Raw genomic sequence first — 16,402 nt, 5'->3', positions numbered from 1 at the left:
CCATTCTGCCACTGCTCTGGACTCTGGCAGCATCTCACTGTCTATGAGCAGCGACATCAGGAGATGCATGGTGAGGGAACCCCAGATGATGAATTTGCAGAAACCTGTGCAGAGAGCTTGCAGATGTCTAACTCCCTACTCTAAGGTATCTCGATTTCCCTGGACTCTTAGAACTGAACTGGGCCTGGCTCCTCTGGCAATCAATAGCTGGTCCAGGACCCACTAAGAGCACTACTGGTTTTCCTCTCTTTCTTAAAATGCACAGGCAAACCTACCTGGCTTCCCAGGATCCTCCATCACAGGGACCTTGTGGCGTGGACTGTGTGTGGCGATTTTCACTGTATTGTCAGATTCCTTGCTGGGCCGACTGGTTGTCAGCTGCTCTGGGATCACAGCATTTGGATCTGGGAAAAAGAAAGACGGAATGAGAAATCTGCTTCCAGGTGCTAGATTACAAGATCAAGAGCTGTAGCTCTTCCTCCACCGTCAATCGCTTAAACCTCACTCCTTACCCTGGTATCTGAGTGCCCATGTCAAACGTTGTTCATAAAGGTGGTGCAGCACAACATGCTGCGTGTGCACAAGTGCAGGCTGGCCCTGTGCAAGGTCTACATGCTTGTATGGGCAGGAGGAAGGAATCAGAGGCATGGGGCAAGGGATTGATGGGTAAGAGTGGGAGGCTTGGCAAAGAGGCTTAGGAACACTGGGTACATTTGCCTACTATGTATGGAGGAGCAAGCATTCCCCTTGGTTTTAAACGTGCACTCTGATTCTCATGTCCCCCAGCTCCAACGGTGAGTGCTAGGCTAACCACATAGAGAAAGGGTCGGGGTGAACCAGAGTGATACAAGGCTTCTCTCCCTCATTCAAATAACCAGTGTTCAGGACTCTGGGCCAAAACAGCCCCTGGCGTTCTATTGCACCAGCAAGCATGATTCCTGGAGGCAGGCACAGGTCCTGCCTTGGTTTTGCATTTGAGGCATTTCCTTTTAACTAGAGGATGTGTGATGGTTTGAGGTTAAGTCCCACATTTGAAAGTCATTCTCTAATCAGTCTCCGTGGTTTCCTCCACACTACCCCTTTATGCAGGGAATGCCCTCCCTGAATTAATCTGTAAGGCTACTACTGTTTCCTCTTTCTAATCCCTCCAGTAGACTCACCTCTGCTGTGACACCCGCAAGAAACTAACCAGCCAACAATGATTTAGTTGTAAGTCAAGGAGAGTGATTTGATTGAAATTTAAGACAATTGAGAACAATCAGGACCACCAAGTTGCACAAGTCACTAACCTAATGTGAGGCATGATTTTATCTTCATTATGCTCCTCCCTCACCTCATCTTATCGTCCCTTACATTCAGTAATTGTTTACAGGGAGGGCTCTTTAAGGCAACACTGTATCTTCCAGTGTGCACAAAGCACCCAGCACAATGGGGCCCCAATCCCTATTGGGGATTCTCAGTGTGACCACAATACAAAATAGTATCAGCTGTCTCAGGAACAGAAAGAGGGTGGTGGAAGGTGGTTTCACACAGGCACCCCTTCTCAAGAGCAGTACACGTTAAAAGGCAGGACTGTGAGCGAGGTTGCGTTTCCTGAGAACACTCAAAAACAAACATTTCTCCTGAACTCCGTCTGGAACCCAGCTCCGCCTGGACGGTTCTGCACCTCACAGGGCTGGCCCAGGAAATCAAGGGGTTACATGCTGCAGAAGCAAGACTGGATTGGGCCATATCTACCCCTGGGGTAACATCACTGACTTCAGAGGGCTACACCAGACATGAAACTGGCCACCAAATGGAGATGAAGAGAGGAGCAGCTCAGAGTTTTATGGGGAGCGTGTGTGCCTGGGAGGGTGCGCGCACGGGAGGGCGCAGGGAATTAAGGAGTAAGATCCTTATCTGTTGCCAGAATGCAGGCGTTTCCATTAGATTTAAGTGCAGCTCATGGATAGCTTCATTTCACAAGTAATACAATTGTTCAGTTTGGCCCCAGACATACACAGTGTGCTGCAGAACACTGCAGGACTGGAAGCACAGGCCCTGCCCTGAGACACTTACAATCTAACAGGAGAATGGCAGACACAATCCTCGGAAAACAACAGCAAGCAAAGAAGGAAGGCGCACAAAGCTGAAATGTGGTCATGGCTGCTGAAGTGACACAGGGAGCATCGCATCAGCTGCCATATTTAAAGTAATTTTGTTGGCTTGAGTAGTATCTGTTATATGGGTCACTGTCTGAGGCCCTGTGAGCAAAGATGGGTTTGAAGGAGGGATCTGCAGGAGGGGAATGAGGCTGCGCATTGTAAGGCTGAGAGAAAACATTCCCTGGACAGCCTTGGAAACGGCACAAAGGAATTTTTACACCGAAACAGAATTAGCAGAGGGTCCAAATAGGAGGGCAAGCCAGTGACCAGCGACAAGACATAGGTGGGGCTAGGACCTCAAATATAAGAGTGAGACTTTGAATCTGATATGGAGCCTAGAGAGAGAGAGTATGGACACTGTAGATCATAGCTGGTAACGCTCCGTCTTGAGCCAAAGGTCTGTGCTGCTTTTGCATGATACCCTCAGACCTCTAATCTTGGTGGTATGCAAGAGAGACAAGCTGAAGACAAGCACTAGCAATCTGTTTCTTTTTAAGACCATTAGGATTGACATTGCCTGAATTGCTTTCAGTTTGGGGGAGTCTAGGCAATTCCCTTGGCTCGGTGGGTGGGAAGTCCTGCCATCCCCTTCAAGGCTAGAAGTACTAGAGCAGAAACAGCAGTGAGAGTCAGATAAACAAGAAGCAGAGGTAGATTCCTAGCTGAATCCTATACACACCAGGATCTCCCCTTTGGACAACATTACAAACTGCATTTTACTGTAATTAGTTGGGTGAAGCTTGTGTGGGCTTGTTGCCTGTGGGCCTTTTGGACCACAGTAAGGCCTTCAACTTAAACACTAACAATATGTGACAAGCCCCATTAGATATTTTGTTCCCCCAAAATGTTTCCACCTAGGGTTTAGGAACAACCACCTGAAGCTGGCGTATTTTGGCTGCCCTCTTACCCGCCCCAGAAAGGGAGCTAATAAATGTGTCCCTCCACTCCCAGTTTAACATAGTCATGGAGTTCTAAACCTTTGTGAGTATCACACAGAAATGAGCCTGTCATGGGTGTTGCTGGGAGAACCCAGAGCTCCAGACCCACCTCCTGCCGCCTCCAAGGCATTTGTTGCTCATTGATGAATAATGCAAGTAGCTCCCTTGGTGGTAGCAAAATGTCACAGAGCAGGGAGGGCATTTGACAGAGCAGAACAAGATGGCTTTCTTGGTGCCTCCTTGGCAAGACCATGGTCTGTTCAGCATCACTAGGGGACGGGCAACACAGACAAGCCAGCTTCACCCTAGCTGCAGCCATATCCCCCATCCTTCCCTTTCACGTCCATCTGATTATGTGCCCAATTTTGCATTCTAAAGTGACCACATCAAACACAACACAGGGAGCAAAGATGCTTCACCTACTCTGGCTGGAACTTTGCTTACAAGCAGACCAAAGGGATGCATAAGACTTGACTGAGTGTGGGAAACCAGCAACAGTCTGAGAGCCAAGCAATTCCTATTACTGCTCCCCTGGTCTGGGAAGTGTGACATGATGCAGAAAGGAAAGAGGCCAACCCACAGGAGTTACTGAAATAGCAACATCAAAGCTAGTCCTCTCCGCAAAGGAGCATTAACAAAACAGGCAACAGAACCAGACTAACTGCCAAATGAAAACCACTGAACTAACAAGCCATATGCTAACTTCAGCTTCAGTCAGTGGCCTGCTGCTGCCTCCCATCCCCTAGTTTGCTGTCTTCTATTTAGAGTGTAAGCTCTTCAGGACAGGGACCTTGTCTGCCTCTTTGCCTGAAAGGCATCACTCTAGAAAGCACACATGAAAGGGCAGTGATGAGGTAGCACTGTCTTTAAGGGAGGGCAGAGGCATCAGGAGGCTGAGAGAGAGGAGTTCGGGGACATCACAGGCTTGGAACATTTCAGAACTTTGGGGGAAACAGTTTTTTGTTGGTGGTTTTTTTAAGATTCCTTCTGAGCTCCAGTGCATGGGTCTGCGCATATTTCCAACAAAGGCAGCTGAGCGAACACAAAGGAATCTAACTTTCCAGGGCAGCAGCACTATTCCTTTTGTTTTGTTATAAATACTGGCTCCAACAACATCAAACAAAATAACGAAAAGCAGCCACTCTGAGCTCTGCATCCAGGGAGTGAGCTGGAGTCAGGCCTGCGGCATCACTGGGGCCCAGAAGAACTCCACAGATTGGGAAGAGGATGTTTTCAGAGAGCTTCGGCCATCAGAAAAAATTACACAGCAGAGCACATTTAAAGGACTCAGATAGGTCATGGCTGTACTACAATCCCTTATTCTGGGGGCATTTCCCAAGGAAGCATCAGATGTCAGAAAGAATTCGGTGCCTCAGCCCTGTTCCCACAGCTGCCCCTTCGCCATGACCTCCTTGTAGAATCCCAGCATGCACTGGGAAAGCTCATAGAAGGCCAAAGAGACTGGGCCATGTGGTACCTCTTGGAATTAAATTGCAGCTCCAGAAACGCCATTTGGATGAAGCTGTGATATCACTCCCAGAATATCTCAAAGCACAGAAGGTGAAATTCATTAGTATTAGGGGCAAAATCACTCTCCCCTGAACACACTGAAAGGTCCAGGGCCACAAAACGACAGACTGATATTGCCTACAAATATGCAGGGGGCTGCTCAAAGGAGAGTCAATGGAGGAACAGCCATCTGTGCCTTGGGTGCCCAGGGCCCTATGCAATGCAGTGGGTTTTGCAACAAGACCCACAGCCACCTTCATTGTTAATATTGATGAGCATCTAGTGCATTGTGTTGGTAGATGCATTATCCCCTTTAGGATCTATCCCAGAGAGAAGATAAGGCTTCTGCCAGATCTCTGTTAGCTCAAGCAGTAGTGACCTGAACTGTTGACGCTGAATGCCCAAGGTTTAGTTGTAGCTCCCTGAGTCGGCTATCTGCAGAACATGGATTCCTTGAGGATGGCCTGCAGAAACTGCAACTGCTAGAATGCAATTCTTAGTCTGGGCAACGTGGCTTCTAGGACCTCTATTCCTGACTGGTTGCAATAAATTCCATTTTATGCAAACTAGGAGTAACTATTGGACTTTGAGCTATTTCAGAGGGGAAGCCCCTAATTTCTAGCTCTCCCTTCTGATGGCCATCTCTCGCTCACTTCAATAATGGGACAGGTGGGGAGAGACAGGAAGCCCCCATTTTAGTTTAAGAACTGGATTTTCTTGCAGAAAGCAGTTTTTGCCATCTTACTTTGGTGCAGAATAGTTCAGACTTGAAAGTTGTGTCTAGTTTATATATTAGGCAGGAACTGAGAACAGGCCAATTCAGCACAGGCTAAACAACTTCAGCTATTTCTAGGGACCTGCAGTATCCAACATTCAGATTTGTTCTCCCAGCAATGGGGAACATGGCAACCCCCTTTATGTATGGCACTGAGGAAGCTGGAGGACTCTGCCCGATCACAGATCAAACCAGTTTCAGTTGACCATCCATCTCAGAGTCTGAGCTCATTTCCAGCGAAGTGATAAAACCAAGGTGGGGTGGAACTGACACTTACTGTAACTTGGGCTCATAATGCTGTGTGTGCACAAATGTTGGCCAAAACAGGACCCTAAAACTCAAACTCTGCTGAACAATTGGGAAATGTCACTGCTCAAACAGCAGTTGCCCTGTACTCCCTAATCAACATGCCAGACTATAGCCAGTAACCCCACTTTGGGCCTAGAGAGGAAGAGGCTGCTATAAAAAGTTGCTTGAACTTTCTAAAGTGTTAGCACAAAAGGGAAAAAAAATAATTCCAATTAGATCTCTGTTTTGGAGAGACCACCCTCTTGTGGGAAAGTAATGATGGAACATTTAATTAGATGGAAACAGCTCATTCCATTAGCAGCCAATCAGAATATCTGTTGCATGGGCCCTCCCAGATAAGGCCATGAATGCTTCAGAATCTTGAACCATGACTGGCTGCTAAACTCAAATGATTTAATCCTCTTCATTAAACTCAAATGATTTAATCCTCTTCATTATCTAAATGACATTCTAATCAAATGGGACAGGGGTGGGCGGTATTCACAGTCAGAAGTGGGAAGTCTGGGGCACTGGAAAATAAAGTGTAGGAAACAACCCTGCACTGTCCCCTGGATTACAGGGGACTTCATAGGTCGTCTTCTCTCTCAGTTTCTTCAGTATGCCTGGAGCAAAAATGGAGCAACCCAAAGGCATCATCATCACCTGTATTTTACAGCATCAAATGAGCCACAGGCTTCTGGGCACCATAACATTTATTATAGAATTGATCAACATAAGTTAGTGATCAAATACAAAGACATCAAACTAGCTCCTTCCTCACCACTCCCCACATGATGTCACAATTAAGATAAACAACTCAACCAAAAGACACCAGTTCTTCAGTCCTGCCCAGCTCAGTCCCTTCATGAGAAGCCTCCTGTAGTGTTGGGAGTTGCAAACCTGCTGTTTTAATGATACTTTGTCAAGCTCCCAAGAAGGGTTTGCTAGCACATCTCAGCAAGCCTGGACTGCACAGCGGCTATGTAAAACGTAGCACATTTCATTTCAATACTGATTTCATGTCCAATGGGAAAACTCCAGACGACTGGAGTGACTCACCCTGCCCCACTTTCATGACAATCTTCATAGAGCGTGTCTGGCAGACTCCACCTTCTCTGTTCTCCAGGCCTTCCAGAGTCCCATTGGAAGTGGCTACAGGGAAAAAGAAGACTCAGTTAAAGAGCATTTATTAAATGGAAGGGTCTTCAAGAAGGCAAGGAAAGAGGCATAGATTAACATGGGGGTGGTGCCCCAAAAAGAGTGGTTCAAGAGTTACTCTGATCTCATGTCTGTGCTGAGGTAACCTAAAGGAATGGGGAGCAGTTTAAAGAGGATTGCTTGTGTCGCTGCAGAAACACAGGGGGCTCCATGTCTCTTCAGCTGTGTTCTCTTTGCTAAGCAGTGGGATGCAGTGCTTTAGACCTTTATTCAGTGGCTGGTCACCTCAGGCTAGCTGTTCAGAAAGGTCCCAAGAAAAACCCTGAGGGTTTCTCCTAACATTACCGTCGCAAAATTCTGTTTACAATCAGAGTAAGAGAATGAAACTGAACAAAGAAATTCAGAAAACATAACAGGAAAACCTCCTGAGAGCAGGAGCCAGTTAGGCTACAAAATAGTATTATATGAGTCCTAGTAACATTTTCCATCTCTCTCCTGATGTGCGCATTCATTCCACAATGTTCTCACCTCCCTCCCCACTTCTAGCCTTCGGTCAGGATATTTATGGGCTTCCTCATTCTATAGTCCTGAGCACACAGTAAATGTTTAATACACCGAACTCTAGTCTTCTGTAGTCTTCTCCAAATCCCAGCTGCTCCACCCCCCAGTTCCACTCACTCAAACCTCCAGCCCATTAAAATAGTTATCCTGCTGCTTGAACTGGTTGCTGAGCTGCTAATTAGATTGTACTCCAAGGAAAAATGAGAAACCGAATCTGACAAAGGCCAAGGCTCCCATTCCACAGCCATAGCACAATGAGGATAAAAGCTGCAGAGAGGCAGCAGGGTACTGGAAGAGAGGAATGCTCCGGAGGCTAAACTTTCCAAGCCATAAACCAGAGAGATTCTCTCCATCACTTTGTCTCCCCTTAATAGGGAGCTTGTTAACCCCATGAGGACAAAACGTGAAATGTTCTTTTCACCAACCTGTCGCCCTCCCCCTCTTAAGGCTGGTTAATGGCTTTCTGAGCAGCCTGGGGCACTAGCCTAACACTTAAAGGGGCTGCTACTGCTCAGAAAAGTGGCAGTTGATGGACAGACCCCAGCTGCCTCATGGAATGGGGTCTACAGTCCTCTCTCCCCTCCTTGTTACGCTGTCTCCTTCTGACCCAGTCCCCAGCTCCAGCCCCATAGCAGCTTCTCCTCCAAGAGGCACAGCACAGCACTTGATGAGCTCAGATGATGTCTGGAATATGGGCTGCTACAGCAGCACAGACCAGTGGTCTGTCTAGAACTGGATTATCCCTCCTCCTCCTCATCTCACTTGATAAGACTGGTCCATCTGTGCAGCATGGCTTCAAGAAGATGCCGCAGAGGAAGGAGACAGTTCTCGCTCACACTCACTCACCTCTTCCCACCCATACTAGAAGGTTCAGGGGGGATTTCTTCCTGCCCCCAGCTGCTGCTGAGTTTATGCTCTGAAGCCTGAGGACTTGCAGCCCTGAAAATGTTTACCTGAGAGCATGTCACAGTAGATGCTATTACACCAAGTTTTTCCTTATTTTTTTTTTTTTAAAGAAGGATTGGGGGAGGCACTCCACACATGAAGTATAGACAATTCAGCATACAGTCAGGAAGGATGGTCTTTCAGTTAAATCACAGGACTGAGATGGAGAAGATCTGGGTTCAGGACCCAGACTCTGCCACATAGACTGAGAGACCATGGCAAGTTTCTTGATCTCTCTGTACCTCAGTTCCCCATCTGTAAAACAAGGACAATACCACCTCCTTTCTCCACCTTTTATTTGTTTTGCCTATCTTCAATGCAAGTTCTTTGGGACAGGGACTGTATCTTACTATATATTTGTTCAGTGTCTAGCACGAGGCCCCAATTACAGTTGATTTCTACCATAAAGCAAATCATAAATAAAAGAATCTGGGAGACATTTTTATTGCCAGGAATAAAGCTTTACTGGTTATTTTTTGTTTCGCAACCATTTCATACAAATAAAGTACAGTACACACAGGAATTACTTTACAGACCACTTGAATGCACTCATCTCTGAGCGCAGAAGAGAAAGTGGCTGTTTAACAGCAACGTCAGGGCCACTTAAAAAGACAGTGTTTCCCATGATAAGGAAGCAGTTCTGAATCAGGCCCTTCATCACCCATACCTCATCCTCAAGGCTTATGGGCCCTTCATCGCCCCCTCTACCGCCAGTAGATAATTCCCCTTACTGCTTGAGGTGTGTGATAGGAACATGTATGTATGCACAGTATAAATTATACATATATAATTACACACTGTGCATCAAAGAATGTAAACTCAGAGCCCCAATGGATTCGAATGACTATAATTTCAGGGCAGAAGTCAGCTAAACTCACATTAACTTTTTTTTTTTTTTTTTTTTTGGTCTGTGCAGATTTTAAGTCTCTTTTGTTCCTGTGGGAGTGAAGTAAGCCACACACCTCTTGCTGTTACGGAGAAGAAAATGACATATCAACATGCTCAAGAGCCTCCTCTCGTGACTGGAGCAGCTCTGATATGCCTGCCTGTGTTGCGGCTAGGACTGGGAGTCATGTGTAGTTAGGTGCTTGGTTAGACTGTATACCACCCTAACAAGCACCATATAATTATCAAAAGAGAAACTGCTGTGTCTCTGAATTTAGAATAGTGCCCCAGGATAATCCTGGCCCTCCAAGAGTGGATGCTGTGGGTGGGAAATGGAGTCCCTTGATACGGATCTTTTCGCCTTGCCTTCTGATCCCCGACCCGTCCGTTATATGGATGATGCCATACTAGGGCAAAACAGAATTTGGCCAGGATATCTGGGCTAATTCCCATCCCTAACTCCTGCACAGAGCACCATGGCATATTTAATAGCCAAAAGAGGATAGGAGGTTTGTGAAAGGCCTGAGCCCTTCCCTCCCTCTGTAGTACAAAGAGTCTTATTTTAAGGGGAAACACAGGAAACTGATGACATGTGGCTGACTGGAATAAACACATCAGGAACGCAAGGGAATCTTTAGGGTTACAAATCTGATTCTATCTCAGCTCGGATGTTATGGGTAGTAGCAAGGGCCTGAAACAAGGTCTTTTTCCTAGTGACCCAACCCAAACAAATAGGGTTCCAGGATTGTTCAGTCTGGTGCCTTGGTCAGAATCAATAAACAGTGATTCACAGGAAGGTACAGGCCTTCCTTAGTATACCTAGTTAACAGTGCAATGCTTTGCACAGAGAAGGGGAACTGCCTGATGAACCCACAGGAATCTGCTGATACTCTGAAGCAGGTGATCAGATACTTCCTTAATATGAAATAACCACAAATGTTATAAGTGATCAGAAAGTTATCCAGCCACAGGGTGCCTTGATAACCCTCCTGTGGCACCAATTTCCCAGACGACCAACTCGTCACTGCCTGAAGTCTTATTTCACTGTGTGTTTGGGATTCACAGGCTGTTAGTTTCATTAAGTGCTCTGTCACCATCAGACCTAAGTCAACTGGATGGAGGGGCCGGGGAAGTTTCCCTTTGAGAACCATGCTAACAATTTCCATCTCTTGGTCAGGCCCTGAACTCAGACCCCTCACAGCAGCATTTTAGGGAGATAATTCCTCTGTCAGGAGAAATGGGTAGCTCCAGAACAAGCAGGGGTGCTGGAACAATTTTTATGGCAGGAGTGCTGAGAGCCACTGAACCGAACAGTAAAATCCTGTATATAATGGAATCCACTTCAAGTCAAGGGGTGCAGCAGCACCCCCAGTCCCAGCACCTATGGGATCAAGAAGAGATATGGTTCCCTCTATGCCTTCTCACCCTGCCATGTAAATTCAGGTCAGGCCTTTATCTGCTTCAGATTTTCTAGAAGACTATCAGTGTTACCGGCCTCTAGCCCACTCTTACCAATTTACTATCGATGTTGAGAACTGTCAACTCAGTCCACTACTCAACTTTTGCGTATCAGAAATTATAATCAACATACACAATAACATCCTGTGTTCCATACAGAGGAGTGACAGGGTTCCCAATAAAACAAAGGATCACTAGTGAGACAAGCAGGCCCATAATGAGGACTCTTCGTTGAACTGACGAGCAGGCAAATGAGAGAACGGTGTAGGCGAGTTCATTTCATTTCCCCTCAGAAACAGCAAAAAGGTTTCTTTGAAATCATCTGACCTACAAATCCTGAACTTCCCCTTTGTTGTGGGAAGACAGGGCAGTTACCCTATTTAGATGGCTGGAGGGTACAGGACAAGCCAGTGGGCACCCTAACAGACTCTATGATGCCATGGAGATGGAAAGATGCCCGCACACCCATTCACTCTTCTGTGTTTAGGGTCCAGAATAAAAACAGAACTGACTAATGGCCAAAAGCATAATTCTAAAACAGTTTCACATACAGGAAACTACACACACCCTAGCCTACCGTTACAAGCAATGGGGCTATGGGAACGCGGCAAGTGTAAACTGCATTCCATACACCCATAGCAGTCAGTTCATCTTTGGTGGGCACAAGGCGAGATATTTTGTAAGATAAAAATCAAGGAACACTCCTCCTTCCCCCTGCCCCACTTGTGACTGGTTTATGGGAAGAAAGGGGGATTACAAACAAAAGAAAATGTAAAACTGTTGGATACCTTTCTCCATCTATCAATTTTTACCCTATTATAGAGAAAACCATCCAGGTCCATGGGGTGCTCTGCTCTGGTCCTTAGATCTAGCCCTTTAGAAACAGGAGCACAATAGCCAGAGAAAGCTGCACAAGATTGCACCGACCAGAGACAAGGCAGTGGCTCCTGACAGAGAAAAAGACTCACGGAAAAGATGGGTGCAAGCTATCTCTCTGGAACCAAAGAGAACATTGGCAGGCATGGTGAAAGCAGGAGCAAGAGCTCAAATTGCCCCACTCCCTTCCTAAGCAGCACCATCAGCAGCCAGTACCGGAAGGAGATCAACTTGACGTGCCAGTGTAAACCACAACAAGGAGCTAGTGCTATGGCAGGGAAGTGCACACCACAGAGTATTTCTAAGTCGTGTAGACATTCAGCTACATGGTCCGTTTGTATGGCCTTGCTGTGATGAGCATCACCACCATGCCCTCTCCACAAGAGTATCAGTGCCACATCCTCAAGCCAAAGCAGCAGCAGCTGTGATGAGGAGATTGGATTAGTATCATGCCCCACCATGCTTTTTGCTGCAGAAGGCAAAGGTCCCTTAATTAGTATAAGCAGGAGCTCAGCAAAGCCAGCCTTAGTGGCACTGGCCATACCAGCATTTTCTTGTAGCCACATCAATTTCTGCAGGATTTTTCCTTCATTTGCCAGAACAGGGAGTGGGAGCCTCCCCTGTGCAAACTCTCTTTTCATGAGTTTAGCATTCGGTTTGGAGAGTCGTTAGAGGTCTCCATTCATCTCAAGGGAGAGTTAACCCTCGGACTCAGCGATAAGAATGTAATGTCAATGCTGTTAACTACATCACTGCTAATCAATTTAGGAGAAACACTCCGCTAATACAGAGCTGTGAGCAGAGCTTGAGCTGTTGATAGAGCATGCTTATGGCTTCTAAGCACACGACAAATAGAATGTTGAGAGAAGGCTGAAGCTCACCAATTGGCTAGTACATGGGGTATTAACATACCAGGTGGAGGTTTAGGAGAATCCAGATACACAGGATTCTTCCTGTGTCTAGCTACTAGCAGCAGGAATATCCTCTGTGTGGGGCCTTTCCCTCATATCAGCTGGTCATGTCTTACTCTCCAGTGTAAATGCTTAAATGGTGTACAACAATTTGATTTGGGAGGATCTGAAGCCATGGAAGGCGTACCTGTTGGCAGACAGATGCAGGGGTCTTTTAACTGGTCAACTTTGGATGGAATAAGATGTTTGATTTCTCTCACGATTCCCTTTAGCAGATCTCTGTTATGATTTGGGCCCCAATGCACAATCAACATACTGAGACTGTTGCAAATCCAAACAGTTTTTCTTTTATTATTCTTAAATACTCTGCCATCTGTGTACAACAGCCTGACGCTAGGTGCAGCCAAACACAGCACAGATACAGTACGCAATCTGGCTCTGCAATCCCTCTTCCTCTTCTCCAGAACTGTGTGGGTCCAACACCCTTATATAGCCTTCAGTTAGGGCCTTTGCTTTCAGTCACAATGTTTTTCTTTTCTTTTCAAGAAGATGATTTCCCCCTCCCCTGGGCAGAGTAAGATCTGATGAGCTCCCACCTCAGAGAGCTTAAGAGAAGCTCCAAGTGTAGGAACATTAGGCTCTTCAGCCACAAGTGGCCCTGCAGTTTGGGAAGGGAAGGCTGGGGCAATTACACTCCAAGAAAAAGGCCATTATCTAGCCAGATGCTAAGAAGAAAGACGTAGATTCCCCAACTCTTAGCTCCTATTGATCTCATGGTTAAAGGAAAAAACAGCTGCATCACAGCAACCCCACTGCCTGCCTCCTCCATGCACTCTCCCTCTCCATTGGTTGTTCTGAACAGTGCAAGAGCACATCATGGGAAATTTAAAAAAAGAAAAAGACGTGACTCCCGACTACACCCAGACAAGGACAAAACCCTCTAGAAGAGCTTGGGCTGTGGTTTTGTTGTAATTGCAGGATCAGGGAGAGTCAGGATTGAAATTCTGCCCTCTTTGGGAGAAAATCCATACACATGCTTCATCGGTTCAAAAGGAAAGCCTGGGCCTCTCTATACGAGGCAGCTAATGAGCTAAGGACAAGGCAACAAGATGGAGACCAGCCCCTCACCAACATCCAGAGGGAAGTGGAACCAACACACTTTGTCTAGTGAATATATCTTTACATTTTTACTAAATTATCACAGATGACTATTCTTTCAGCAATAGGTTCCTTCTGTCCCATGCAACCCATTAAGATTCCCCCCACCTTCCCCATCGCCTCACCTGTGCCAGTCCTGGCCATCATACCAGTTTCCCTCTCCTTCCCAGGTCCTCCCCAGACTTCCGAAAGCTCTATCAGGCAGGGAAATTTTTACTGTGTCTTTACTACAGAGTTTATCTAGCACCCAGGTATTAGCACCTGGGTTAATCCAACCTGAGTGCGAGTGGCCAAACGCAAAGCTCTGCCTGAGTTATTGTGTCCTCATTGGTGTTGCACTCATGTGTGTGTGTCACTAGGACTTCTGGGGGCATATCCCACTGCTCTTTGTATTGCACTAAGATGAGCTGCTCTGTTTCCATCCCAGTGAATTGGGGAGGAACTTATCTGTCCTTCTGGGCACATGGGGGGAAATTGTGGGAGGCACTAGAGAACTACCAGAAGGTTTAGCCTGTGCTCTCACTACGAAGTGAGCAGGTTACTAACCCGACTGAAAACAGCACCCGAGCTCCAGCCAGGCCAGCTACCCCAGGGTCAAAGCACCAAACTTCGGTGAAAGGGTTACATCTGTGTGGACAGGGAAGAAGGTTAGAGGCAACACCCGGGTAAGAGCCCAAGTTAACCCTGCAGTGAAGACATACCCTAAATGTCTCAGAGGCACATGCTGACAGGATTCTATGCAAACCCACAAACTGTGGGAGGGTTTTAGATACAAATCAACTCCTGCATTTTTTTTAGCCACTCCTTTTGCCTGCTCCTCCCACTTCTGGCTTTGCACTTTCTTTCATGACACTTCCTCCATGGCCTGGAGACCAGAGCATAGCTATCAAACTCCCGCTGAGCCCAGGGTAAGAGATTAAATGGTTTCTCTACCTCCAGTTCCTATGACGCAAGTTACTTGTCGCTTTCTCCGCAAGCCATGGTGCGATCTTTAAGGATGTTTCCAGGTCACAAAGCAGAGCCAATCATGTGTACAGGAAACCACAACCACAAAGCCTTGTTTGAAAAGCATAGCTGAACAAGAAGGCATTGCATCCTCTACCCCTGTAGATGGAGTCCCATTTCCCCAGTGTTACCTGGGTGATACTACCCCTCCTTTACTGCACATAGCAATAACTGTAGAGGCTATTTCATTTCTGGGCTATGCTGTAGGGCAGGGGTCAGCAACCTCTGGCACCTGTACCAAAGACGGCAAGCGAGCCAAGTTTTAAGGCATGCTGCTGCCGGCAAGGTCCCAGCCATCGGCCCTGCTCAGCCCACTGCCGAACCCAGGCCGGCAGCGGGTTGAGCGGGGTCAGCGGCCGGGACCCTGGCTGGCAGGAGCTGGCGGACAGAACCCCAGACCAGCAGCGGGCTGAGCCACTCAGCCCACTGCTGGTCTGGTGTCCTGGCTGCTGGTCCCTTGCCAGCCAGGGTCCCAGCCATGGGCCCTGCTCAACCTGCTGCCAGCCTAGGTGAATGGAACCCCAGGCTGGCAGTGGGTTGAGCGGGCCGGCGGCGTAAGATCAGCATTTTAATTTAATTTTAAATGAAGCTACTTTAAAATTTTGAAAACCTTGTTTAGTTTACATACGACAATAGTTTAGTTATATAATATACAGACTTATAGAGAGAGACCTTCTAAAAAACGTTAAAATGTATTACTGGCACGCAAAACCTTAAATTAAAGTGAATAAATGAAAACTCGGCACACCACTTCTGAAAGGTTGCCGAGCCCTGCTGTAAGGTAACAGCCTGATGTGTACTGATGTTTTGCTCTCCCTCTCCCGACATTGCCGCCCGTCTTCCCTCCCCCTGCAGCACACATGCACACAAGCCCCTTCCATCAGATCAGGAACAGTTATTCAACTGCCTGCCAGAGCAAGTACGGGGAGGTTTGTGCAGGGTCTGGCAGGCAGGGGACTAGGATGCTGAGCTGTCACTCTGCCAAGGAGTTTGTGAACAACCTTTCAAACTGGAGAGGCAGCTGCACTGGGAAGGGGACTCTAAAGCCACAGAAATTTGTACTGAAGCCAGTCCAGCCCTGTCCCAACCCCATATTAGTGCAGCATGGGAAAGGCTAGGGTTCCACACACCCTCATGGTATCTCAGGAGCAGAGGATCCAAGTTCACTTTCCAGTCTGGGAATCTAAGGAAAAGAGCAGCCAGCCTCTCTCTTTCTCTGCTTCCATCTACCTAGCTTTTTACATGCCCCATATCAGTACGGTAACCAAGAGCCTCTGTCACCTTCAAGAAGGCTAATCCTGAACTGCACCAGGCAGCATGTGTATTACATTTAATACATCAAATTCTTCATTTCTCTCAAGACGCAATTACCTCATTACTCACTTGGGAACCCTAAGCTTTCCGTAGTCAAGGCTAGCATCAGCAGCTCAGCAAGTGACCAAGGCTTGTATCTAATGTATGTTAAACAGAGCAGACTATAGCCTTTTATTGTTATTTTAAATATAGAGAGGCAGGCTGGGGGTCTTCAGATCCCAGCCTGCAACATCCCATTGAGTAGGAAGCAGCCTGACAAAGGCAGTGCTTGTAGACCTACCCTTTCAGAGCAAAGACAAAGGTAGTTGTCTGATCTAATCCAGGGGAGACTACAAACATTCCAGAGCATGCTAGTTCTGGACAGGATGGCAAAGTGAAAAGGAATAGCCTGAAATTAAATTGATGCCTGCATCTAGATGAACTCTGGTGGGAGAGGGAAAGATGCTACAGACCAAACCTAGCCTATAAATCTCACCC

General features: G+C 46.9%; 1 protein-coding gene across 1 annotated transcript in view; it reads right to left on the bottom strand.

Annotated features, from left to right (window-relative positions):
- Positions 1-16,402, bottom strand: part of EFNB1 (ephrin B1) — a 134,877-nt gene that overhangs the window by 11,395 nt on the left and 107,080 nt on the right. Inside the window, exons 3-4 of the mRNA XM_084639378.1 lie at positions 6,714-6,806; positions 276-404 (exon numbers count right to left, since the gene is read on the bottom strand). Coding sequence (XP_084495504.1) covers positions 276-404; positions 6,714-6,806 — 222 coding nt within the window. The remainder of the gene's footprint in view (positions 1-275; positions 405-6,713; positions 6,807-16,402) is intronic.

The sequence above is a fragment of the Lepidochelys olivacea genome, assembly GCF_965140295.1.
Source record: "Lepidochelys olivacea isolate rLepOli2 genome assembly, chromosome: 9".
Lineage (NCBI taxonomy): Eukaryota > Metazoa > Chordata > Testudines > Cheloniidae > Lepidochelys > Lepidochelys olivacea.
Note: the sequence above shows the minus strand (reverse complement) of the source record. Positions and strands in the feature narration are given on the sequence as shown.